The following is a 25,056-nucleotide window of genomic DNA, read 5'->3' on the forward strand; positions in this document are numbered from 1 at the left end:
CCGCCCCGCGCGGGAAGCGCCTTGCGGCGCGAGCCCCGCCCCGACGCGGCCCCGCGCCCGGGGCCGCAGAACGGCTGTGCCGCGCCGCCCGCGTGTCCGCCGTGCTCGCGACGCCCCCGTGCCCCTACGGCCGAGAAGCGCGCACTCGCGTGCTGGGCTTGCACAGAAAGTTCTGGGAGCGGAGGGTGCGGGGCCGCTGTGAGCCGTGCCCCTGCGGAGGTGGGCTTAAGGGAGAGCGACGAGAGGGCGAGGAGAGGGGGAGAAACAGCCCAAGGCAGGTGGCGTCCCGGGCACAGAGCGGCAGCTCCCTGCAGCCCAGGAGAGGCCCACGGTGGAGCAGGCCATCCCCCTGCTGCCCACGGCACCGCACGGAGCAGATCTCCCTTTGCAGCCGTGGGGGAACCTGCGGTGCAGCAGTGGACGTGGACTGAAGAAGGTGCAGCCCACGGAGCCCCGCAGGGCCTGGGATGGAGCTGCAGCCCGTGGGGAAGAGCTGGAGGGAGCAGAGGGTCTGGGGGAGCTGGAGCAGTGCCTAAAGGATGGGCCCCATGGTATGGAGCCACAGCGGAGCAATGCTTGGAGAGCTGCAGCCCATGGGAAGCCCAAGTGGGATCAGTTCAGGAAGGGCAGCATCCATGGGAGAGACCTTTGATGCTGTCAGGTGAGCAGTGGCCCTATTCTTATCCCAACCCCGCAATATTTTTTCATTGCATTTTCTCTCCCCCCACCACAGCGGGCAATGGGAGCACAGCCTGATGTTCCTCAGGCATGCAGCCCAGCTCCAAACAGCCTAAAACAACTTTCTGTAAGGCCTTGTGCTCTCATCATAAACTCCTCAAAGATGTAGCAAAAATAAACAAACAAACTCTTCCTAGGCTCTTTGCAAGGTCTCTCTGTGGAGCAGCAGAGCCATTGTAATGCTATAGCAGTTTGCTTCTGTTAACAAACAGAGTTTTCTCACTTAAACACTTGCCAGGGAAGCACACGCAGTGCTCAGCACCTGGCTGAGCCTTTCCACACTGCTCGGTTGTTCCAAGCTGTCTTTCAGCCCCCAGACCTCCCTGCTGAGCGGGACAGTGTTCGGAACTGAGGTCTTATTGAGGAGGAGAAGCTCATCCCTATCAGAAAAACAGAACTGGCTCAGAAGAAGAAACAAACAAGAGAGATCTCGTGGCCTCTGGGCCATGAAGCAGCCAGATAACCTTCTGGAATCAATGCAAAGCCTGCTGATGTGCCAAAATCAGATGGACACAAAGCAACAGGCCCAGGGGTTACCAGTGTCATTCTCTAGTAGGAAGGGAAGAAAGCAAAGGCAGTGCCTGGGGCGTTGGCCTGAGCAGCACAGCGTTAATGGGAGAAGTGCAGAGAGAAACAGGAAAGACACAGAAACCATTCCTGCTTGTTTACATGTGATAAATGCAGACAAAACCACCTCCCCTCCCTTCTGCTGTGCACCCAGGTTCTGACTGCAGCCTGGTGCAGGCTGGTGGCGGTGGTGAGAATCAAGTTAATGTACAGCCCCAGGGGGGCCTGGTGGGAGTTTGCAGAAATAAAGAGCAAGGCAGCTGGTGGGAGCCAGGAGGAGGGCAGATTTATTTTGCTGCAGGGGTTGGTTTGCTTTATGCTTTTACTTTAGACATCTCTACCAGCACTTCCCTGTGCCACTGGGCTCCCTGGAGCAGCTGTAGCTGAACAGTCTGTCAGAGCAGCATTCGCCCCTTCAGCTCATACCTGCTTTTCAGCAACTGCTATTGAAGTGATGGGTAATGCACTTACTGGAAATGAAGATTACAATGCATTTACTTTTGCCTGTCCCTCAAGTGTTAAACCACAAAAACACTCTGCCTGACTCACAGGCCTGGCACATAAGAATGCTTCCTACCAGGAAACTGAACTGAATTTCAGTTTCAGTTCTCCGCGCTGCTTAATCACACTCTCACACCCCAGTTTCTTGAGGCCAAATGTTGGTGCACTTGGGCTGTGGCAGCCTCGTGTTAACGGATTAAGTGCCAGCAGATCTGTCTCTTGTACTCTTCCTGCTGGTGCTAACAAGCTTTCTTCCCGACTCTGAAAACTCCCAATCTTATTTCTCCCTCTGTACCGCCCGTGATGCTTTCCCCTCATTGCAGCTTTATCTACAGAAGGGAAGTTTACAAAGAGAAAAGCCAGCCCCATTTTCCACAGCAGTGCCCCTCAGCATCCTTCTAAGGCTGTTATCTCCATTGTAATTTGTCTTTTGGAACTAATTTTTGACTCTGAAGCTCTGGTGCCAAGATTTCAGTACTACTTACACTAGCACACTGCCCCACTTTTTCCTTCAGTAGCTGCATGGGCAAAATTCAACAAGCTCTGAGCACTGAGCTGGTACCAACTTTGTGTATGTTCACAGGAAGAAAACCACCATAAAGCCAGCCAGTAAAAACCTGAACACGTTCAACGTACTTAACTTGTGGGATGAGGGCTGTCCAGCACTGCCCACGTGGCTGCAGAGCCGGAGCCCAAGAGCCAGGAGCCCACAGCATTTAAGTGCTCAGCTGGGCAGGGGCGCCGGGCACTGCAGGACCGCCCCTGCGCAGCATTTCTTTGCTTACTTCAGCAGGAGCATTTCTCAGTCTCCTCCCAGAAACCACATCTGACTGAAGCACAAACACCAGAGAAATCTCAGGAGGAAACTTCAGGTAGATAAAAGATAAATTCAAACTGAAAAAGATAGAGAGGAAATGTGAGGAGGTACAAAAATGAAGGTCTTTGATATTACAGGAGATGCAGACAGATTTAGTGAATGACCACACAAAACAGAGGTTAAAATACTTTTATTATAAAATACATATTTACATGTGAAGGCACTTTAAACCATTAGAAAAGTTTCACATACATTGCTTCAGCTGTTCCGCAAGTCCAAAAACGTTTTTCATGTTGTCACCTACACAGGTGAAAAATCTGAACTGCATCCAGTTGTAGTACATCCATTTTTCTAATGAAAAAACACTGTGCTTAATGACACCAGTGAGGATCTTAGCACCATCAGCTCTCTGCCGTTCCAGAGAAGGCTGCAGGAGTGCAGGAGGCGTACGTGTGGTAGGAAGAGATGGTGGGGGGATGGAGCTTGAGGATCCCTGAGGCCCCTTCCAACCCAAGGGATCATCAACGATCTTCCAGAGATGCTACATCCCGACTGAATCAGCTTCGTCCTTACCACGCCATACTGCTGAAGAACGTAACCCTGGTAAGCCTGAGGTTATATTCATCACCCATAAGGGCTGCAGTGATCCTGCAGGTAAGGCTCAGTCAGGATTCCTAATTTCCCCTACAATGCAGGAGGCTTCTAGGGCCTGGGTTATGCATTGAAGGGAATGTGGTTGTAACTGCAGAGATGAGTGGATCAAGACAAAGTTTGTTTCTATTGTACATTTTGTCTCACCATCTGAAGACAAATATTCAAATTGGATAAAATTAAAGGAACTGAAGAATCTGCATTCTGTGCATCTGTGTCCATTACCCCACAGTCACACCTTTCAGAAATGAGCACCTTTTCTTTGGAAGTCAAAAATCAAAGTAGTTAAAGACCCAAATGAACTGGTTTGTAAACATCCTATCCTTGCTGAGTAGGGTCCCTGCACATACCCATGTACATACTCCTTCCATGGCTGCTGGCCAGATGTGTGAGATCACACAAGCTTTCTTCCTGTAAGCACAGCACAGCAGACCTGGCAGCATGTACTAAACAAAGCAAACAAAGTGAACAGAGCCCTTAGCACAAATGCTATGGAACTGCTATTTTTTCCAGCGTCACACACACACACACAGTACAGTGCTGAGAAGTTTCTGTATGGCTCTAACTTCAAATGCAATTAAGAAATAAGATCAAAATACTGACTTACAGTAAACTTGACTTTTTCAGTTTTGGTAAAATAAATCCTATAAAATCCCTCAGTGTTAACAACAATTTTCGTTATAAGAAATAAGAACTTACACATTTCCAATGAAAGCAATCCTTTAGAAGCTACAAAAGTCATATATACAAACATACCTTATCCGATGGGTTTACTTTCAGTGTAGATACTACACAACAAGAGAGTAAGATCTTAAAATGTAGAGTTACATACTGTGTTAAATGAATTTCCACATTTCAACAGCTGTAAGGCAGTTGAAGCCCAAGCTCTCTTTCCAACCGTAACCAACTTGTAGGTCTTTGCAGTTAAGCTGCAATTCCTATCCACAGCTTCTACAGCCAGGCAGCAACCAAGCTTCCCATTGGAAAGGAGCATCTCCCACGGCAGTGCTCACTGGCTCAGGAGAAGGGTAATTCAGACTTATTCAGAAAGGTATCTCTGTGCTTTTCCAGTTGCCGGTGTCCAATTTAAACTGCTGCATCTGCTTCCTGATTCACGTTCTACGCTCTGATCCATGCTGCAACATACGCTTTTGCTGAAGCTCTGACAGGAGACAATGGCACAGGATGTAAAGTCACACGCTTCAGAACTGTTCCACTCTTTCTGAGACTGAATCAGTCTGTTCTCCTCTTCAGTTACTCCATATTATTTTAGAAATAAGGCACTTTCAAAGTTTCTACCTCAAGTACGGAAGCTTGAGAAACGTAACCGACTTCACTCATTTCCTTACCGTTTTAATTCCAAAAATAAAATGGTTACCAGAAGCTGAGTTACACTCGGAACTGAAATGCTCTAGATTAGGCTCAAGAACATCCACCACAGCTTTCTGCAGATCACTCTTTTCCTAAAATGGCTCAAAGAGAGTAACTTACAGTACAGTATGTTCTCTGGGAATAAAACCACCTTCCATGCTCCATTCCTTACTGCCTATCTCTTGCTTCCTGCATCCTGTGGAAGTCAGAGGTTCAATGTTAACCAAACTAGGCAGCTGCCTGCATATACCACATCTTGTAAGGAAGTAATAGCACTATTGCTGTATCGACCTGCTCAAGATAGCTCTGAGATCCCACAGAAAACGGGCAGCTTTAGTGATTTGCTCTTTCACTGACAACATCCTGAAGGCGCTTCAGTAGAACATCATCATTTTCCTGGCAGAGTCGCTTCATAGGGGGCTCAGTGTCGCCATCAATCGTTATTGCTCGTTTCTTACTCCTGTGTTCACCCTGTTTTATCATATTGTTGATATCCTTCAAACTCTGTGAACGACAATTTAAGAACAAAGTAACATGAGTAACTATGACTTCATTTCAAACCCGATTTGGTTCTCAATTAGCTGAGAACTAAAGAAGTTATTATTTTGAACCTCTCTGCTGAGCGAGTGAAGAACGCTCCAAAAGAACTCTACCCCTCCCCGCAAAGTGAGGCTCAGTGGATTCCCACCAACACAGAGCACGTTCCAGCGGTGAGATGAATTCATCCTCTCCCAGATCAACCTCTTCCAACCCTTTCATTTTTACCTTGGAAGGGCTCCCATTGAATTTGTACAGGAGCGCAGTTCGAGGCGTCAGGCAGGCACTGTTCTTGTGAGGCGAGACATAAACAGAGTGCTGCTGAGAGATCCGCCGAGGAGACACCGGCTGCTGCTTAATGCTGGGGAACGGAGACAAGGGGGGGGCTTCCATCTGAAAGAGGACCAATCCCCAGATGAATCAGGAGCTACCAGACAGCAGTAACTTCACAAAAAGGCAATGCAGCCACACTTCTGGGTTTTCTGTAGAACATTTTATCCTGTAGCAGTGTGACAACCAAGCAAGAATCCACAGAACAAATGTACGAAGGCAGCTCCAAAAGTAACGCCTCCTGTTTTATGATGTTGGCCCATGATGTCAGAGACAGACGAGTGGAACCTTCCCACTGATCTCCCATTCCATTTTGCTGCCATATGGAACTGTCTGACATAACAGTGTGTGACACGGGAGCGCACATGGAGCAAACAGGGGGGACTGAATTCCTCCGTGTGGAAAAAAATGGCCTCCAGTGACGTTCATCATGAACATGTGAACATCTATGGAGACCAGCAGTGGATGTGAGCGCAGCGAGAGGTGGGTGGTGTGTTCCAGCAGTGCTGACAGCGGGCCACCTCTGCCCCTACAAGTATTCCCCCCACGAGTGCAGCATGCAGGCTCTGGTTCATCGCTTGTGAATGTGCACAGCCAACAGTGGTGAATATTTTGAAAAACGGTGTGTTGTAGGATCTGCTCTGTCCAACAGTGTTCTTGTGCTCTTTGTACCTGCTGCAGTGTCCACAGTAATAACAGGAGGCACTGCTTTTGGAGCAAACTATGTATTTTTCGGATGCGTCAACACAGCCACATGAGCAAATGAGCACTGCTATCTAAAGAAACTGAAAATGGGGTTGTAAACTGGGTTGGTTTGCTTTATGCTTTTACTTTAGACATCTCTACCAGCACTTCCCTGTGCCACTGGGCTCCCTGGAGCAGCTGTAGCTGAACAGTCTGTCAGAGCAGCATTCGCCCCTTCAGCTCATACCTGCTTTTCAGCAACTGCTATTGAAGTGATGGGTAATGCACTTACTGGAAATGAAGATTACAATGCATTTACTTTTGCCTGTCCCTCAAGTGTTAAACCACAAAAACACTCTGCCTGACTCACAGGCCTGGCACATAAGAATGCTTCCTACCAGGAAACTGAACTGAATTTCAGTTTCAGTTCTCCGCGCTGCTTAATCACACTCTCACACCCCAGTTTCTTGAGGCCAAATGTTGGTGCACTTGGGCTGTGGCAGCCTCGTGTTAACGGATTAAGTGCCAGCAGATCTGTCTCTTGTACTCTTCCTGCTGGTGCTAACAAGCTTTCTTCCCGACTCTGAAAACTCCCAATCTTATTTCTCCCTCTGTACCGCCCGTGATGCTTTCCCCTCATTGCAGCTTTATCTACAGAAGGGAAGTTTACAAAGAGAAAAGCCAGCCCCATTTTCCACAGCAGTGCCCCTCAGCATCCTTCTAAGGCTGTTATCTCCATTGTAACTGAGCTGCACAGCTCCTGAAGGGCTGCAAACATTACAAGAAGCATCACTTTGTGACTTCTGTAACCATGCCAGGTAAATACAAAACAAAAACCTGACACAGAATAAACCAGCGTCTGATTTTTAAAGCAAAGTTCCAATATATTTTACTTACTACATGATCCTGGTTTGTGACATCGTACTTCAGTGCAAAAGATTTTACTCTTCCTACATAGACCGCATTGTAAAATTTAATGAGATCTCCTCTCTCCTCTGTTCCCAGCTCAGTGCAGTTCTCCTCTGCTGATCTTCCCAAGGAATTTCCACTCTTCACAGATGAGTCTGATTACAAGACAAAGCTTCAGATTTTAGAATGCGGCATTAAATTGACTTCTTCAGATTTAAATTTGAGACATCCAACTGACAAGAGCTCGTTCATGAGCTGACCAGTCAGTAAGATGAACTCCTGAAACACGCCTCAAAGATGCACTGTAGGTGGTTATGAACATCAGGAGGAGTTATGAATCGCTGCCAGCAGACCAGTGGATGGTGACTGAAGTGGATAATGCAGATCTGTGCTACAGCTATTTCCAGCTTAGGATTAGGAAGTAAAGCAGTATTGATCCCTTTTCTTTATTTTTAAAAGGAGTAGTAAAAAGCCTTCTATTTTTTTGGTTCATCTTTTATGGACTGCTATACAATCCCAGCACAGTAATAATGAAATTAGCCAGGGTGCTGAACAATGCTAAAGGTACTCAGAACCTTCACCTTTCCAACACTCAGCTATGTGCTATTCAAACTTGCAACAGTGCTTTAAGCAGTCTGACAATGTGCAGCTTTTAGCTTCTGTGAAACTTCCTAGTCGTCAGCTGGCAAAAAAAAAATAGCTTCTTCCTCTACTCACACCTACTGCATGGATGCCATGACCCCATCTCAGGAATTCTGTGGTGCTTCAGTGAAAAAAGCTGCAGCTGCACAGCAAGTTGATGTTATCTCTTGCCTGCTCAAGTCAGGCCGTTACTGAGCACAACATCCTGTTTCACTCTCCATACTACTGACCAAGCAAAACAAGATCACAAAAGAAAGCCTCTTGTTATCAGTGCAGTATGAAAGAAAGCATTAAAAATAAATAAATAAATAAAACCTTCCTTCAGTTGGTGTCTGTAATTCTTTAGTACGTCTGCCTTGTGTTACAACACAAAGTTGTCAAAAGTTGTTAAAAAACAGGAGTTGAAACAAGATAAAGGAGGCACGAATCTATCAGCAACGTGCAGGCAGCTGCTGGACAGGATGCTGAACCTATTGGTTTTTTTCCTTAAAAACAAACAAACAAACAAACAAACAAACAAACCCACCAAAAAACAAACAAACAAAATTGAACATTTGTTCCAACTGGGAAGAATGTTTTCTCTCTCTAATGCAGGAGGGCAGTTGACAAAACAGTTTATTTGTCAGCAATATACTTATTTTTCTTCATTATGTTTAAAGCTCTAAAACTCACTTCCTTTCTCTTTATCACTTGACAGCTCAGCTTCATAAAAGCATGCAAACACATTTCAAAAAAATGTCAGATGGCCTTACTTACCTTCTGTCATCTGTACGTCTTGGTTCGCATTTCTCTCCACAGGGACACTGGCAGAAGTGTTCCTTAACAAAACGCTCCTATAAACCTACAGGACACAGAGGAGAGGAAAAAACATTGCTGTCAAGGAAAACAGAAAAGACAGAAGATGAGGCGCTGGAATGGGCTGCCAGGGAGGTGGGGAGTCACTGTCCCTGGTGCCATTCAAGAAACGGTCAGATGTTGTGGTGAGGGACGTGGGTCAGTGGGAAGCACTGGTGGGAGGTGACGGTTGGACTGGATGGTCGTGGAAGCTTTTTCCAACCTTGGTGATCCTATGAGGTGAAATCCATCTGAGTAAGAATGAAGAGAGCAATGAAGTTAACTTTTCCATTATCACCAGAATCATCTGAAGGCCACCTCTGTCCAACATTTATACAAAGGAAAGGAGCCATCATTTACTCACGTGGCTGTTTGCTTGTGGCTGATTCCTGTAACTTTTCATTATATCCTGAAAAGTTCTTTCCTCTTTGGTGACCTGGAAAAGAAAAGGCTGTTGAAGGCAGAGCGCAAACAGAAAGACAGGGCTGCTCAGGTGCAGTGTACTCAATTAGCTTCCTTGTACACAGATCTTCCATGAGCATTAATATGCTGATGGGAATATGAACAAAACCACACATTTCCATGTTCAAGCATTCTTTTTTTTTTTTATTTCTGATAGTAAAGCTATTTGTTGCCTGTTAGACATTATCCCTCCTCCAACTTTTCTTCCAATAATACTAAAAATTAAAAACGAAGCATTATTCCATCAGAAGATGTATTTGTGAATTTGAAAACTACGTGTCTCAACTTTTCTAAGTAGAAAATGAGGAAATACTCAACAAACCACCACACGGGTACATACACACACATACTATTTTAGTTTTCTTTCACATGTCAGAATTGCTCGTCTGCTACACAGGACTCGGTCTTCCAGCCATCCAATTTACACCTTCATCTGAAATAAAACTCTAATTCCTTAAGCCCATATGTTACCTTTGCCATGATATAAACGGCACAGAGGAGAAGCTGGTCCAAATGCCTGTCCTTCATTAGATCAGCACAGTGAACCAACGTGAATTCAAAGCACGTCCAGATCTTCCTGCGCAAGTCATTGGACACATCCAACTTCAAACACAGGTCACGCAGGCGCACGCTGGCCAGGTGGTAAACCTACAAGAGAAAGACACACAGCAATGAATGGAGCCAACTGAGCCTAACCTATCCTGCAGAAGTGAAAGCCAAGTGCAGCTGTTTGATCTTTCAATACTTTGCTTCCTCAGAGTTTTCTCCTTCTGCCCACAAGAATGTCTTCAAATACTCAATTGTCAACTCTGTGCAAATACTGGGTGCTTATAGGAAACCTGATTGAAAATATTCCATTCCTTTTGTATTACATCACTCACTCGCTACAGTGGGATGCAATCAACCCTTGGCTACGCTGATCCAATCAGTTCTTCATCCACCAAACAGTCCAACCTTCAAATCCATCCCTCTCCGGTTTAGGATATAAAGGAGAAAATCTCTGAGAACATCTTCAGTAAGAATAAACCTTCCTGCCCTAAAAAAAGTAGGTTCTTAACTTACTCCTTTTACTCCTTTACTCTTTTCAAGAAATTCCTCCTTTCTAGAAGCTTTGAGATAGCATGCTTTTCATCCCTGATTTCTGAGGCCATGCGCAAGAAAGATCCGCAGTACTGGGGAGATCTCAAAAATGCCAACAAGAGAATCTCCTGGTACAGGATCCAAAACACAGCAGTTTTGAATGACCAAAACACAGAAGGGCAACCTCATTTTTGATGCATCTAACTTCTGCAAACGTGAGAGGCAATAACAAGAGAATTACAAACCGGCAATGTCTCCTACAGAAGCTGCTGAGTTAAAAACAAAAAAAAAACAAAAAAACCCCCAACAAAACAGTGTAATGATAGCACAGGGCAGAAAGTGAACGGGGTTACTGAATTCTCTACAATAGCTTTTCCCTTCTCCCAGCAATACGAGAATTCTTCAAGCCAAAGGCAAGGCACGTGAAGACTGACAGGTAACGTACTGCATGGAGTTTCAGCACAGCCGCAGAGGTAAGTCACACCTTCCTGTCACAGCTCACCTTCCTGTAGAACAGCGCCAAGGATCCTGTTCTCTTTGGTTTGTTTCCTGATGAGAGATGCACTTCTTGATCCTGATTCACCTGAGGGTGGCAGGGATCCTGAGCCTCTATTTTAGGTGCCTGACCTAGATTCATTGAGATGGGTACCAGAGTGATCCCACCCAGCTCGTTTGCGATACCTGGAGATGACACAAGCACCCAAGAAATGAACTGCTGGCAGCCACGACAATGCACTACAGAACTGTAAATCCTGAACTCTTTCACAAATATTTCACACAGAAGATATTTCTTCCTTCTGTATTGGGCACTAGGAAGACCGAGTCTTCACAAATAATAGAGAAGTACATTTCTGGTAATGCTTAAATGAAGAGTATGGTTGCGAATAATCACTTCTGAAACTATCTTCAAAGTACGAGGTTTACATGAAATTGCAATCTCTGTAGTCAGCCTATCACTCTTCTGGGAGTGACGGGCACTGGTGTTCATTTTCTGACACTATTTTGTAAATCTGACTATCTGCAGTCCACGTTAGTTTCTGTAATTGTCAAATTCTCTTAATGAATGTCTGTTTAAACATGAAAAGCAGTGATTTTTTCATTTGGTCTTCCTATATGAAGACACAGATTTTGCAATTCAGAAAGGCTACAAAACCTCATTTCTCATGTATCGTCCTAAGAAACAGTCAAGCATCAGTTCCAGTAAAACAAAAAAGCCAACCCCACAAAAAACAAATGCAACAACCCCCCACTACTTTGCTCAATGTCTATACACAGCCCTTATTCAGTAATATCAGAATCTTTTTAGATAACACTATTAGAGTTGAGAAACAAACCAATGCTTAACCTGTGATGAGATTTAACTAGAAGGAAGAACTCCACAACTTTGTTTGCCAGGTGGAATCCTTGGAACTCTTGTCAGATATCACATTAAAGCACAGAATGAGATGTTAGCACAAAAGCTTAAGTTCTGGTGTTGTGTTTGCTTGTTTGCTTTGTTAGTGCTCTCTTAAATAAGGAAAAATAGATACAAGACGTGTGGTCCACCTAGCCAGATCTTAAGGGTAAGCATAGCATCTCACGTGGAAGAAAACCAGAAAGAACTCATACCATGCAGTGGAATAGTAACTTTCTGTCCTGCTTTTCCTGCTACCGTTGCTGTTGTCACAGTCAGTACTGTCTGCCCAGGAGAGATGGACACATTTTCAGCAGCAATGCTTGATGCTGGAGCAATTGTCAACTTGGTTCCCTCTGTTAAAATCTTTTCCATCTGCATCTCTTTGGGGCTGTCATCTCCGAAGAGTCTCCTCTTGGCACTTCCTGCTGTAGGGGAGCTGTAGCGCTCATGCACAGAGATTGGTGACAATGGCTGAGTGTCTGGTGAGCAAAAGAGAAAAGACAATCTTCAGTGGAGCAGCTGAACGGGAATATTTCTCTGCAGCACAAGAAGAGGCAGAAGATAACAACAGATTGAAATGCATCAATTCTGGTTAAGAAGTGATCTCACAGCTCGCTGTTTCTTGGCAATATGAATAGAGACCTACAGACCTTCAACTGATTTTTATTACTCTGTAGTTACCCCAGACAGTTTGGTTTCATAATATGATAGCAACAGGAAAGACAGGAGCAACCAAGCTACCAGTGCTGCTTGTGGAAAGAACACTCCTCATGGTGCAGAAGCTTTCTGGCTAACCAGCAAGGAGAAACCAATGGACACCTCATTTCTCCTCTGCCAGGATGGTCTGCTGGGTGCCAGGAGCAAACAAACATTTCCAATCCCCACTGTCTTCCATGGGAAGTTAGGAAGAACACTTGGTACAGATGGACAGAGGTGTGTGAGAACCTGGTACCATCTCCCTTCTACTGAACCACTCACCATAACACCTGCAGTAACCATTAATACATCACTTCCCTAACTTGAGTAGTTAAAAAATAAAAAAAAAAACAGTTTTGTACCATGATTTGCCAGATGAACACAAAAGACAACAGCATCACAGCGCCACAAGCAAGAACTCATGGACTCTTGTATGAGATACAGTGAAAGAGTGAAAGCAGCTCATCCTAACCAGTGAAGTGGGAAAAAGCAACAGCAGTGCTGCCACTAACCCTTCATCCTCACCCTTAAGGATGTTTTACATGATGCCTGGGAAGAGCAAGGCAGTTCTTCAGAGGAAAAGAATATTGCAGACAAATTATCATCCTCCCATCCTGCAAAAGCAAGGTCAGTATGAAGAGGACTAAATGCAGTTTTGTCATCTCAGTATGCAGTAACAAGGGGTGACAGTGGCAACCATCACTGAGCCAGTAGGACAACATGCAGAGAGACCGTGGTCTGAAGGATTAGAATGGTAAGAATGAAACAGAGCTACTAAAAATGCTGGACACTGCAAAGAAAAGGTTATACTTGAAGGAAAGGAACCAAAAATCCAGTCCAATTCACTGACAGCAACAACAACAAAACCCCAAAGAACAAACAGCCCCAATAACAAAAACCCCCACAACCCCCACAAAGACTGCAAAGCTACCAGATGACAACTCATCCTACAAGTCAGGTAAGCCTGCACCTACACAAAGGCACGTCCTGCTCCGCTTCACACAGGAAGCGTGATGACCAATGACTGCTGCTAGTAAAAGACACAAGGGTTTGACTGGGTGCATCTGGACTTCTTGATCAACTGGGACTAGAACTGAATAAATAAAATCACACATCCAACATATATGAGGAGCTCTGAACGTACCCCGTCTTAAACTCCCGCCAAGGTCTGTCCGAACCTCTTTTACTCGAGGATGAACTATAGGAGATATTGGCATCATAGGCAAATGCCCAAGCCCACTTCCTCCATTGTTTGCTTCAAAATTATTGGGAAATATTACCTGAGAAACAAGAAAAACCAGTGTAAGATAACAAATAGCTTTCCTTTGTCCCAAATCTTTAATATCTTTTTTTCTGCATAAACTGTTCCATTTGAACAGTGTTCTGTACAAAGCAGCAGTAAGAAGATAATTTTTCAGTAGAGGAAAACAAATAACATACCTCCTCGCAGGTGGGAACCCTGTTTCCTGAAGCCTGGAGAGCAGTCCAGAGTGCTGAGTCCCGAGTCCAGGCAAGGCTCTCAAGGATTTGCTCCTCGATGCTGTTGAGGTGCTTCACCATGTCTCTGGAAAGTCCTTCTTCAGACCGAATCAGTACTTCAATTACCTAACAGCAACAAGGCACTCACATGAAAGCAAAGTCAAACCACTCCTGCGTAACGCAACCAAACCATTTTTCATTTCAGGACTGTGTTCCCAACTTCCCTTCAAGGTGGAACGCTCCAGCTTCCCCCTCACCCTTGAACCCTCCCCAGCCCTTTCTGACTCCCCTGAGCAACCCAGTTTCCACCAAGGCACCCACAGAAGCAGATTCCCCAAACACTCTGCCCTGAATGCCGCCCTTCCTCTGGCAGCTTGGCTTTCTGATTTTTCATCTTACATCACACCTCAACAGAAGGCCTCTGTGCCTCTATTCAACATCCTACTTCTGCATTTCAGTGCAGCTGTGCTGTCCTGTGTCCATACAAGCACACAGATATACATGAAATAGATGTATCAAGCCCAAACACATTCCTTTATTTCCTTTTAAAAGTACAAATTAATTGCTTTTTTTTTTTTTTTTACTCCCTTTGCCAAAGGGGATCTGGAAATAGACAGCAAGCATCCTGTTAGTAGAGAATAACTGCTCGCAGGGTACCTTCAGGCCCCTTCTCACACTGAGCATATACAGAAGGGATGCACAAAGCACATGCTGTGTTACAGCCAGGCAGACATGAGCAGGTGCATCAGATTCAGCTGGGCACATGAAAAGAACTAGAAGTTTATTAATAGCAAGTTACAGTGAAGAACCATTTACAAAAAGGTTTACTTGCTTTAAGTTTCAGCTTCAACTCAAACATTACACATCCCAGGTAACGTTACGGACAGGCAGAATTTAGAACAGCCAAGGCACACGTTAACATCTGTTTCTCTCCTACATGACTACTAGGAGAGCACCAGCCTCAGACTGCCAGTCCAGTAACGTGCCACTTTCAGTGCAGATTCAGACAGTATGTCTTTACCTTATAAAAGTAGAATGGCCTTAGGTCAAGCACTTCGATTATCCAGGGAAAGGTGCGAGGAGAGCTGTAGGCAAAAAGCACGACCTCCAAGCAGCACGCCATGAGGGAGCGGTGAAACACATCTTGTTCCAAGAGAGCCTTAAGGGATGAGAGAAGATGCCAATGACCTGAGCTTATGGAAATGGAGGCACAGGTATGTGAAAAGCCTTCCAGGCACAATCACAGGCACCTCAGTATTAATCTAAGAAACCCCACGCTCACAGAGCCTCCAAAACAACAACTTCTTAGGGTGGGAAAAGATGGGATGATCCCTTAAAATAATTACTACAAGGAGTATAATTACTGCTAGGATATAATTCATGTAATAATGGCAGATCTCTACAATTTTCAAAAGTAGTCAGATTACACTTAAAAGAGAAACGCATGGGATGTGTGTAACATTAATGATACACATGGGTTGCTGTCTGCAGACTGATCTGTACTGGAACCATCTGAACATATCCCCCCACAGAGGATTTATGAAGTGTTCTCTTTTGCAGGTTCTTTACTTACAGTCATGTCCTTCCCATGCAGTCTTCGCATTTCTTGTACCATTATAGTCTCCAAGATCTTATAGTACAATATCTCTGCCAGTTTTAATCTGTTTACAGCAAAATCTGAAATTTAAAACCAATGCTGATGAAGCCCTGTGCTGTTTCCACAAACGGCCTCAGCCTGCACTGACCCATACTAGGGCTCCTCTAACAAAGCACAGCACACATATACGCATCCTGCAAACGAACACAGCATCCTTTGATACATGCTAGTCACAAGAGCAGCACACTGGAAATACTGGAGAGGATTATTAATGTTTATACTGAAGTCACTTGGAAACAGTTGCAATGCATTTCCTAGTCGTATTCCACTTCCTTCATCTTTAGGAATACAAGTATCAATTTTTGTTAAAATCTCTGAAGTTTCAGCACTCTCCTGTTATCTCATTTTGAACTTAACTTTCTTTTAATTCTGTAATAAGATACTATTCATCATAGTGTCAACAGCAGTACTTTTCTGATTGGGAGTGCTGATTGCTAAAGAGTCCCCCACGTATTGGGACAGGCTGAGCGTTACGTTCTGGAACATCCCACGCATTTCACCTTCCTACCTATGTGAGATCCTGGCAGTTCGTCTGTCGGCTGCGTGTAGCTGTGACAGAACGTCTCCCCTATTTCTCTCACTCTGTTCACGATGCTTTCTGCAGGGCTGCGTGCACAAGACCTGCAGGAGAACACAGGAAGCAAGCCTTGGCCATGTAAGTAAGTGTCCTGATCCCGTGCAAACAAACAAACAAGGCTGGTTTTCCTGAGCTTTCTGTTAGACAGTAACCCCAACATCATAAATCACGGGAAACATCACACGGAAAGATTGTTTCTCTCCAGCTGTACAGATTTCACAGCCAACATAAGAGAAATTGAGAGCACAATCAGGAGAAAAAAATGTATCAGCAGGAGCAAGGCGTGAGAGCTTTCAAAAAGAAAAGCAAGGCAGAAGGGCACTGATGAACCCCCACAGACACTGCTGGGAAAAGCACCCAGAGAAGCTCTACATTTGGAGACGCCTTTCTGAATGCCTCCATATTCAGAGGACAGTGGCTCAGGACTGGTAGCAAACACAGATACTGAGTTATGCTGAAAAGCCAGCGCTGCAACAATGGGTTCCTCAAACAAAGCCTTCTAATTGATTAAAAGTTACTCTGACAAGGGATTTATATCTGAAAGAGAGAACATTCAGAAGCATGGACCATTCCAGAATCAAAACCACTGTTCTTCTACTCCTCCCAGTCAGCCAAAGTATATCCCAGCCTCTGCAGAACTCGTGTTCAGGATGAGAAAAGCCCTCAACGCATTTATTATCAGAGGCTTTTCTCAATGCTCATCTAAGTTTTAATATTTACAGCTACTGACAGGTTATTACTTGAATGAACACGTTTTTCACGAGAGATTACAGAGGCATTTTAAGAGGATGATGGAAATAACACTGGATTTCCACACAACACCTGCCAAACGGAAACGCATCCTTCCAAGCATTTGTAATCCCAACTTCTAAGAACATCTGTTAGAAGGACCTTCAAAACAGACACAATTCCAAAGATGAGAACTAGAATTACTATCCTCATCTATTCATGAAGGTCGCTACAAAACACTACTTTTACATGTCAGATATTAAGTGCTAATACTAAGTACCCATTATCACTAAAAATAGTAATAAATAAAAAATCCAGAGCCCATACACCACTATTCAGCAAGACTGACTCACAGACAGTCAGACAACTGCCCAACAGCTCTATGATTATGCATTATTAAATTTTTACTTGCTATGAAGCAACACTGGTCCACCTTTTACTGCTGCACTGCGTGCATTTATCTGCTTACACACCAACGTTTCTGAGCACGTGTCACTGCAGTCAGCACACAGACGTGCATCCAGGAGGCCAAAGCTGATCTGCAGAACAGAGTGCTGCTCCCAGAAATGGTGGTGAGGAAGGCCTGGGGCTGCCTTCAGCAAAAACTGAATAGGATTTCCAGTATCATACAGCTGCTGAAAGGGATGAATGAAGATGGTGCTGGTGACCCCTCAGGGATGGGGGGTCCAGCTCTCCTCCAGAAGTACGGACCATTTAAAAAACAATGTTCTACTTGACATCAAGACCCATTAACTGGAAATAATAGAAAAACAGAAGCAAAAAAAAAAAAAATACACTGCACCAAACAAGAAAGTGCAATCTGAGAAAGAAAGCAGCCCCAATCACGAAAAGATGAGCCTGCATTTGTTAGAGAACAGCTGCAGTGGATGTACTTACTCAAAAACAGCTAGAAGCAGGTCACTAGGGGCATTTTTCAACCCAGCCACAATGTTCTGCAGCCGACTCACACTTTGTGTGGCTGAAGCAACGGGAGTGATGACAGCTTCCTTTTCTCGTAGGTATCTTCTTCCAGTCAGAGGAGTTGAAGGTGCAAATGACCTCTTCTGAGAGAGAGATGGATAATCAGTAAAAAAACCAATAGAAGTGGTGCAGAAACAGCATCTCCTGCAAAATCACATCTAAGTTTAAAATAACACAATCAAAATGCTGCCAAAGAAGGCTGCCAGGTCTGTGCTCTTAGGACTTGTGGAAAATTAGTTCCTTTTCCCAATGCTGGGCTCCATAAATACATACAATCCTCTTATCCAAGTTTGAAAGCTATTAGTTGGGTATCTTCCCATACACCCCCTTCGTTCCATACAGTTCACGCTGTTAAACACAGCGAAATGCTGACTTTGCTTATAGCTGCTGTTTGTAACCAAAGCAGAGGAGTCAGGCTTTGGTTTCGTGTCTTGAAAGCTATTTTTCATAGAACAGGTTGACTTTTCCTGTCATCAGAAAGAATCACAGGAAAACACAAATTAATCCAGTGTAAAGGTTTCATGGTATTCTTACTGGGCAAGCAGCATGAAATAACTCTATGTCAATATATGGAGGTCTTAACTACCTGCACTTTTTCCTGGACAAAATAACACCAGTTCACCTACAGAAGTGCTCCCACCCTGCTCAAGGAGCAGTTGTTTCCTGCATTAGCAAAGACAACACCACAATTTCTCTTAGCAAGGCTGCCCGACTAAGCCTGTGAGTGACATTCACCTCCTTCCTCCCAGCAAACCATTCAAGGGATGCAGCTTTTCCAAGTCATCTCAGGGATTCAAAGTGCATACGATGGGAGAACTGGACTCCAAAGGAAGGAGTAGTCCCCCCGAAAATAAGTTACATGAGTCACCTTTTCGAAGTGCTGCTGAAGGTGACACTCCACGTGAGCTCTCGCTGCTGTTTTCCCCACTTGCAAATCTGCAGGAAACTTCCGAGGAGTGCCAATTTCTTCCTCAGCATCCGCTCCTAGGAAAACTCTCTCATCAAAGTCCCCCACTGTTAGAACATACTCCTCGTACTCTTTATTCAGCGCTTTGCTGGAAGAGAAGCCAAAGTTTTACAGCAAAGGTTAAACTGCTGAACAAACACAGAAGTGAAGCCAGCACAAACTCAGCGCTTCTCACGCTCTCAGTAGCAGCAGTGCTTCTACATGGAGCTCCCCTGCGTGAGCAGCCTGCTCACAGCCCTGCTTGGCTGCCTTCAGCTCCAAGCCTCCCACAGCAGCACACTGCACGGCCTGCTCTTCACCCACCAGTGCTTCATGGAGCTACAGAATCACAGAACGGCCTGGGCTAAAAAGGACCACAATGACTACCTAGTTTCAACCCCCTGCCATGTGCGGGGTCACCAACCACCAGACCTGGCTGCCCAGAGCTGCATCCAGCCTGGAATGGACCATAAAGATCACAGTGTTCTAAGCCACCTGCCATAGGCAGGGATGCCCACGCAGTGCATTAATCTCAGACAGTGCTGAAATCAAGGCATCAGGCTCCACAGCTGAATTGCTTCACACACACAATATATACATACATGGAATCTGGCTTTTCTGAACAATTTTCCCATCAACTGATCCAGAAATGTTGGGATCTTAGGTTGAAACCTGCCAAACTAGGATGCATTTGCTTCAAACGACATTCACCAACACAGACATCTTCAGAATTATTACATTTCCCTTACACTTTCCTGAGGAAGTAGAAAAAAGAACTGCCTTTCTTCGATGGCAATTAGCATTAAATTAGTTCCACACACTAGAAGAAAATCTCCTAAAGGTCTTGAAAACCTGGTAGGTACACACGGAACGTGGGACCACGAGGCACTCGGTGATGCACTCCAAGGCTGCCACAGCCCTTTCCCCGCTTCCATTCCTGTACCCATTCCCTTCTGTGCTGTAAAGTGAACTGACATAAAATCTCATAGCAATGTGTAAAGAAAATGGAACCACTCTGGGCAGGGAATGGAAAGAGATCTACTATACCAGTGTTGGTATTCAGAAAAGTCTGATGATTGCACAGGGTGGGTTCTGAATTGAAAGCACTGTGCCCACGCAGTGGGCTGGACAGCATTTTGGTTTTTTGGAACAGAGCTTGGAGCCATCTGTGAAATACAGATACAGGGCAAGTCCTTCACAAGGATGAGAATCCAGATGTGAATGGAGCTCCTGGGGCAGTGGAAGTCTAAGTGCAGGTTATAAAATGCTGACAGAAATTCCCAAATCAAAACAACTGCAGACTGACTGAGCTTTGTTAACATCAGGTGGAGTTGTGTCTTCCTGCTGCTGCTTAACTATTTCCCAGCAAATCCTGATTTCTTTGTCACAAGGAACATGAATGAGTTGGACTTCAATATGTTCCACTCACTGAACAGAAAACTCCTCCTGAAAAGAAGTCACTGGGCTCGCACAGGGAGAAAACGTGCTTCCACCTCAGACAAACAGTACTGAAAGAGCCCATCAGAAGTTAAAGCTCTGCCCAAGCAGAGCAGCAGGGGCTGTGTTAAGTCTGAGCTCTACTTTGGCTTCCTGGCACTCAGTGGCATCTTCCCTCAATGGCACAGAGGAAGGGAACTGAAGCTTCAGTCTCCTCGAATCACCACTGACATGATACTGAACAGCTCCTTTGGCTCCTTGATTCCAGCTAACCTGCGTGTGGAAGAGGAACATTTAACCTGACAAAGGCTGCAGAACCTCCTGTTTGGGCAAAGACACAGGCAGGTTTCCTCAGGTGTCATTCAGTAAAGAACAGGGAACGCCGCCTCATTTGAGTGGCAGTAACCACTACCACCATTAGTGGTTAAGCAGGGATACCAGTGCAGCTCACTGCTCCATAGGGAGCAGAGCAGCACTTCTTCATCTGAATGCTCCGCACGTTGCAGCAGGGCAGTCCCTGCTCACGCTTCTCAGAAAGCAGACGGCACAGCTAAAACCTCCCCTTGCAGAACTGAACTATTAGCTGCTTGTGGAAGAGGAAAAAGCTTTGTGGGATCCAGAACAAAGCAGTTGCGACTCATCTTTTCATCTAAATTACTTTTGAGAATTAAATGTTAGAAGTTCCCAAAACAGCTCCGTTTGCCTCCCTCCTCTTTTCTTGTGGTTTTGCAATTGTTGCTCCTTTTTCTTTTGAGCTCTCCCATTGCATTCACAAATGTATGCACTTACCTGGAGACTAAGAAACAATCCTAAATACTTCCCTATTCACATGCAAATATTGAGGTATGCATAGTAACACATTCATGAGTTTTAGAGCTTGGACTTGCTCAGACTACACACAGGTTAAGAGCTGCCAGAACAACACAGAGTAATCTATGCTGGAAAAGATCCTAAAAATCAAGTTCAGCCATCAGCCAGCACTAAACCACATCCACACGTCTGCAATAGCTGTAGGGATGCAGAATGCAGCCCTGCCCTGGGCATCCTGCTCCAGAGCCTTAGCACCTTTCTGTGACCTGACATTAAGAAAGAAACTCTGCAGCTCACCCTCTGATACTGGAGGTATCTCAGACCCAGGAAGCATTTCGGCAAGGAACAGCACTGCTTCTCAAATCACCAGAAGCAGTGAGATACAGTAAGATACGGAAAACATGGGATTTAGCATTCAAAGACCCATACTCAAGAAAGAAACCCAAGTCCAAGATTAAAAACGCACACTGTCACTTACTTATTTTCTGTAAAATTGCAAAGATCCAACAGACATTCTCCTTTTAAGATCTAAGAATAAAAAAAAGCAGAAATATCTTACATCATCAATCAAACAAAATCTCTACCAACGTGACAGCAAGACGGTCCTTGCCAAAAGCACAATGAGCACAACCAGACTTGTCCTTTTGCCCAGACCAGAGCAGCACAGTGCTGTTGGTAAGAGGCGCAGGCCAGGCCAAAGCTCAGCTCATCCAAGCTGTGGTGAACGCACAGCTCAGGAGCAGCGCTGTTAGCTCTGCGCCCCGGCAGGGAGGAAGCAACCTGCTTCCTAGTCTGATGACTACAGACATCTCTATGGAGCTTGGAGAAGTTCTCCAGGAGCAAACCCACACAGCACAGTTTTTCCATCTGTGACCCCAACTCCTCATTCAAAGCACTGCGTTTACCCCAGACACACACTGGGACCCAGACAATCACGACAGCTGTTCCACAACATAACATCTTTCATTAAAAAAGCTGATCACCTACAGTGCAGCTTCCATACTGCCAAGAAAGTAAGGATCTTTCACTGACATAAAGAGCCAAAACAGAGGGGGCCCTACAGCATGCATCGTTAGAAGGGAGAGCTCAGTTCTGCTCCCGCTGAAACGCAGAGCAACCTGAACCAACACGAGTCCACACGCCCACCAGAGCGCTTTCCTCCAGCACATGCAGGATTTCAATGCTCAAGACAAGACCATCTGTACAAACACTACCACATGTCCTCCAAATAGTAATACGCACCTTCCTATCGAACAGCTTCGAAATGTACGGCTTGAAGTAGTGCTCCTTTATTCCTTTCGCTTCCACGAGAAGCCCATCGTGCAGCTCACACAGCGTGGCAATGATGCACGGAGGGTCCTCTGAGGCTTTCATCTCTGATGCATGGAAGTCTGCTGGTAAGCCTGGGAATGGGAAGGAGAGGGAAAAACAAATGACAACCTTCAACTTTACTGAAAAAAAGAATAACCAAAGGAACAAAGCGCATTTCGTTTTGAACAGCCTATCCCCACCGTACCTTTAAATGACGGATTTAGCAAATCTCTTCGATTTGGGCACAAAATGGCATTTGCAAAAACCAGGTCCAAGCAGCACAGAAGCAGATGATAGGAATTTACTAAATCGTCCCCAATCATACGGAAATTACCTTGAAGAGACAGCACATCACGTCAGGCAACAGAAGTTCATAACTCAGAATGCATGAGAAACACACGGCTGCAGAACGCAAGCCTACCCTTAGTGTACACAAACAGGGTCCAGCAGAAGTTGAAGAGATCCTTAACACCACACAGCACCCGCCTGTCAACGAGAGGGGCAGGAGTCAGTCTCTGCTTCCAGGAAGCTGAAGCGCACTGCTTAGCAAGAGTTTCCTTCTGCTCAAAGCAACAGTCGGAGCCATCACATCACAAGGGCACACAGAGGCACACCATAAGCTGGCGGCACACAGAGCAGCTCTCACTGCAGCCTCCTGGACTGCTCTGCACAGCTTTTTGCACAGCGTCACCGACTGCTCTGAGCCAACAGCTGTCTGTGGTCAGTGCCCCAGGCACCACCTTGGTAATGTTGCAATTGTGACAGGAGTCTCACAGAGCTGCATGTAGCAGACTGCTGAGGGCTCTGTCAATTGCAGTGCACCTTTCTCCTAAACGTTTTACTAAAGCATCGCACACCCTTTCAAAATATGCAACTACAACTCGACTGCAGCTCTTCTGGTGAATACTCTAGAAGTAGAGATGAACCAAAACCACCCGACAGAGAAGCTGCGTGCTCACGTTAATGAATGCTGCTCTGATGAAGGTACATGAACACAGTGCACGGACATTTCTCCTCATACAGGCTCAGCAAAACTGGTTGCAGCAGCAGCTCCCTTCCCGTATGTGCATAAGGAGCCACACCAGAGCGGGTTACTGTAAATTACCCCCTCACATCCAGACCAAATTGAGGCTGCAGAAACCCCCAGCACTGAGCCAGCTCAGCTTCCTCTGCTGAAGGTCATATCCTCACCAGAGCTACCAGGGACAGCCATGCAGTCAATGCAGAAAAAGAATGAAGCCCTTTAATTAAGAAGTGCTCCGTGCATCAGGAAGATGACAGCACCAGTCGCTGCATGTCATACAGATGAGCACATTGGCTGCAGTTTGCTCCCACAAAAGGGCCGGCGCTCACCCGACATTCACATAAAGCAGCCGCTCACTGGAGTCCACTGATGCAGCACTGTGAGGAGTGCAAGGAGGGACAGTAGCCTGGTCTCAGCCACTGCCTATGCCTGCACTGAGCATCCCTGCATTTCTACTCAGTCACTTCAGAACTCGGCCTTGTTTTTTAAAGCACAACTAGCGCTCTCTTTATTTGTAAAACCGTTGTAAAGCCACACGAGAGCTCCCCAGTACCTCTGCTTCCTGCTCCGTTGGGGTTTCGAAGTTTCCTCGTTAGGATTTTGAAAGATATCCAAAAATATCGGTTCAAACTTCCTGAAGATGACAGTGGACACCTCGAAGTTCCTCTCCAGCCTTTCCACCCGCTCCCGGAACTCCTGTGGCATATTCGACATGTCCATCCACTTCTTCATTTTGCTAAAGAACTGAATCAAACTTAAAAGGGAAGAGGAAAAAAAAAAGAAAGAAAAAAAGACAAAGAAACCGTCGTGTTATCACCGGCTTTAACCGCCGTTCTGTCTCAGCGCTGCCCCGTGCGGGCCGAGCGGCGCACCTGAGCCTGGCGGAGCGCAGGATCCGGGTCAGCGACACGCAGTTGCCCTCCATCAGGCCGCTCCCCACGGTGGGCAGCACGCTGCGGCGGCACGCGGCGTACAGAGCGCAGGCCAGCCAGTGCTGCGCGTCCCCCTGCAAGGCAACGCCGCTCGTGGGGCCGGGGCAGCTCGGCACGGCGCGGCCCCGCCGCCCGGCCCCACCGCCCACCTCCAGGCTGTAGGTGCCGCGCAGCGCCGTGAAGTCGCGGAGCGCCTCGGCCGCGCTGCCCGCGTCCAGGTTGAGCTCCCGGCACAGCCGCTCGATGGCGGCGCCGAGCTCGGGCTCGGGCAGCGGCTCGGTGCGGGACATGGCGGCCCGGCACGGCCGCCACGGCGCCGAGCTGCGCTCAGCGCGCCAAAACCTCCGAACCGGAAAGGGCGCGGCCACTTCCGGCGCCGCCGGCGCCGACGGGCGGGAAGCGGGAGGGGGCGCGGGGTAGGAGCGGTTGTGCTCCGCGCGGGTCCGAGCGCAAGGAGCGGCGGAACGGCCCGGCTCGGGACGCTTTTCCGGAGCCCGGACGCGCCCGAGGGAAGGCTGGTCCCGGGGGCCGGGCCGCGCGCGCGCTGCGTCCGCTCTGCAGAGCTGTCGTCCTCGGGCGCGGGGCGGCCCTCGGTGTGGCACCGCGCGCGGCCGGCGAGCATCGCCGTGCGGCTCGCGAGGAGCGGCGCCGAGGCGCGCGGGGCAGCCAGCGCGGGCGGCAAGACCGGCCCACCCCGCTCGTCCTCGCGCACCTGCGGGAATTTCCGCGCGTTTCTTCCGGCTGATGACCCGCTTTCCTGAGGCGCGCGGTCCCGAGGCGCGGATCCGTCGCAAGCCGTTATTTGGCGCCTCGGAGCGCCGAACGGGGCTGCGGCGTCAGCAAAGAGCGCGGCTCCGCTCCGTCCCGCGGAGGCTGCCGGCCGTTGCCGCGGTCGCTCTCGGGGCCTCGCGTCCGGCCCCAGGCGCCCCGAGAGCTCTGGGATCGGCCCGCCGTGCCT

At 46.8% G+C, this 25,056-nt stretch overlaps 1 protein-coding gene across 2 annotated transcripts; it reads right to left on the reverse strand.

Moving 5' to 3' along the window:
- Positions 1 to 4,978: 4,978 nt before the first annotated feature.
- RBL1 (RB transcriptional corepressor like 1) lies at positions 4,979 to 24,388 on the reverse strand (the record flags this gene model as incomplete). 2 transcript variants are annotated; one of them, XM_079543455.1, is made up of 22 exons in its annotated part: positions 4,979 to 5,149; positions 5,411 to 5,575; positions 7,094 to 7,260; positions 8,504 to 8,588; positions 8,946 to 9,017; positions 9,515 to 9,691; positions 10,626 to 10,804; positions 11,732 to 11,998; positions 13,360 to 13,495; positions 13,656 to 13,820; positions 14,716 to 14,853; positions 15,268 to 15,371; positions 15,860 to 15,972; positions 17,555 to 17,721; positions 18,507 to 18,693; positions 21,310 to 21,359; positions 22,074 to 22,234; positions 22,348 to 22,476; positions 22,564 to 22,628; positions 23,720 to 23,920; positions 24,039 to 24,172; positions 24,248 to 24,388. In XM_079543455.1, 22 exons carry the CDS (start codon positions 24,386 to 24,388, stop codon positions 4,979 to 4,981), a joined length of 3,174 nt encoding a protein of 1,057 aa, XP_079399581.1. The 2 variants fall into 2 exon arrangements, with proteins under 2 accessions (XP_079399581.1, XP_079399582.1); XM_079543456.1 differs by lacking the exon at positions 24,248 to 24,388 and having other exon boundaries at positions 10,626 to 10,750; positions 24,039 to 24,091.
- Between the last annotated feature and the right edge of the window lie 668 nt (positions 24,389 to 25,056).

This window comes from Tetrao urogallus (genome assembly GCF_951394365.1).
Source record: "Tetrao urogallus genome assembly, chromosome: 16".
Classification (NCBI taxonomy): Eukaryota; Metazoa; Chordata; class Aves; order Galliformes; family Phasianidae; genus Tetrao; species Tetrao urogallus.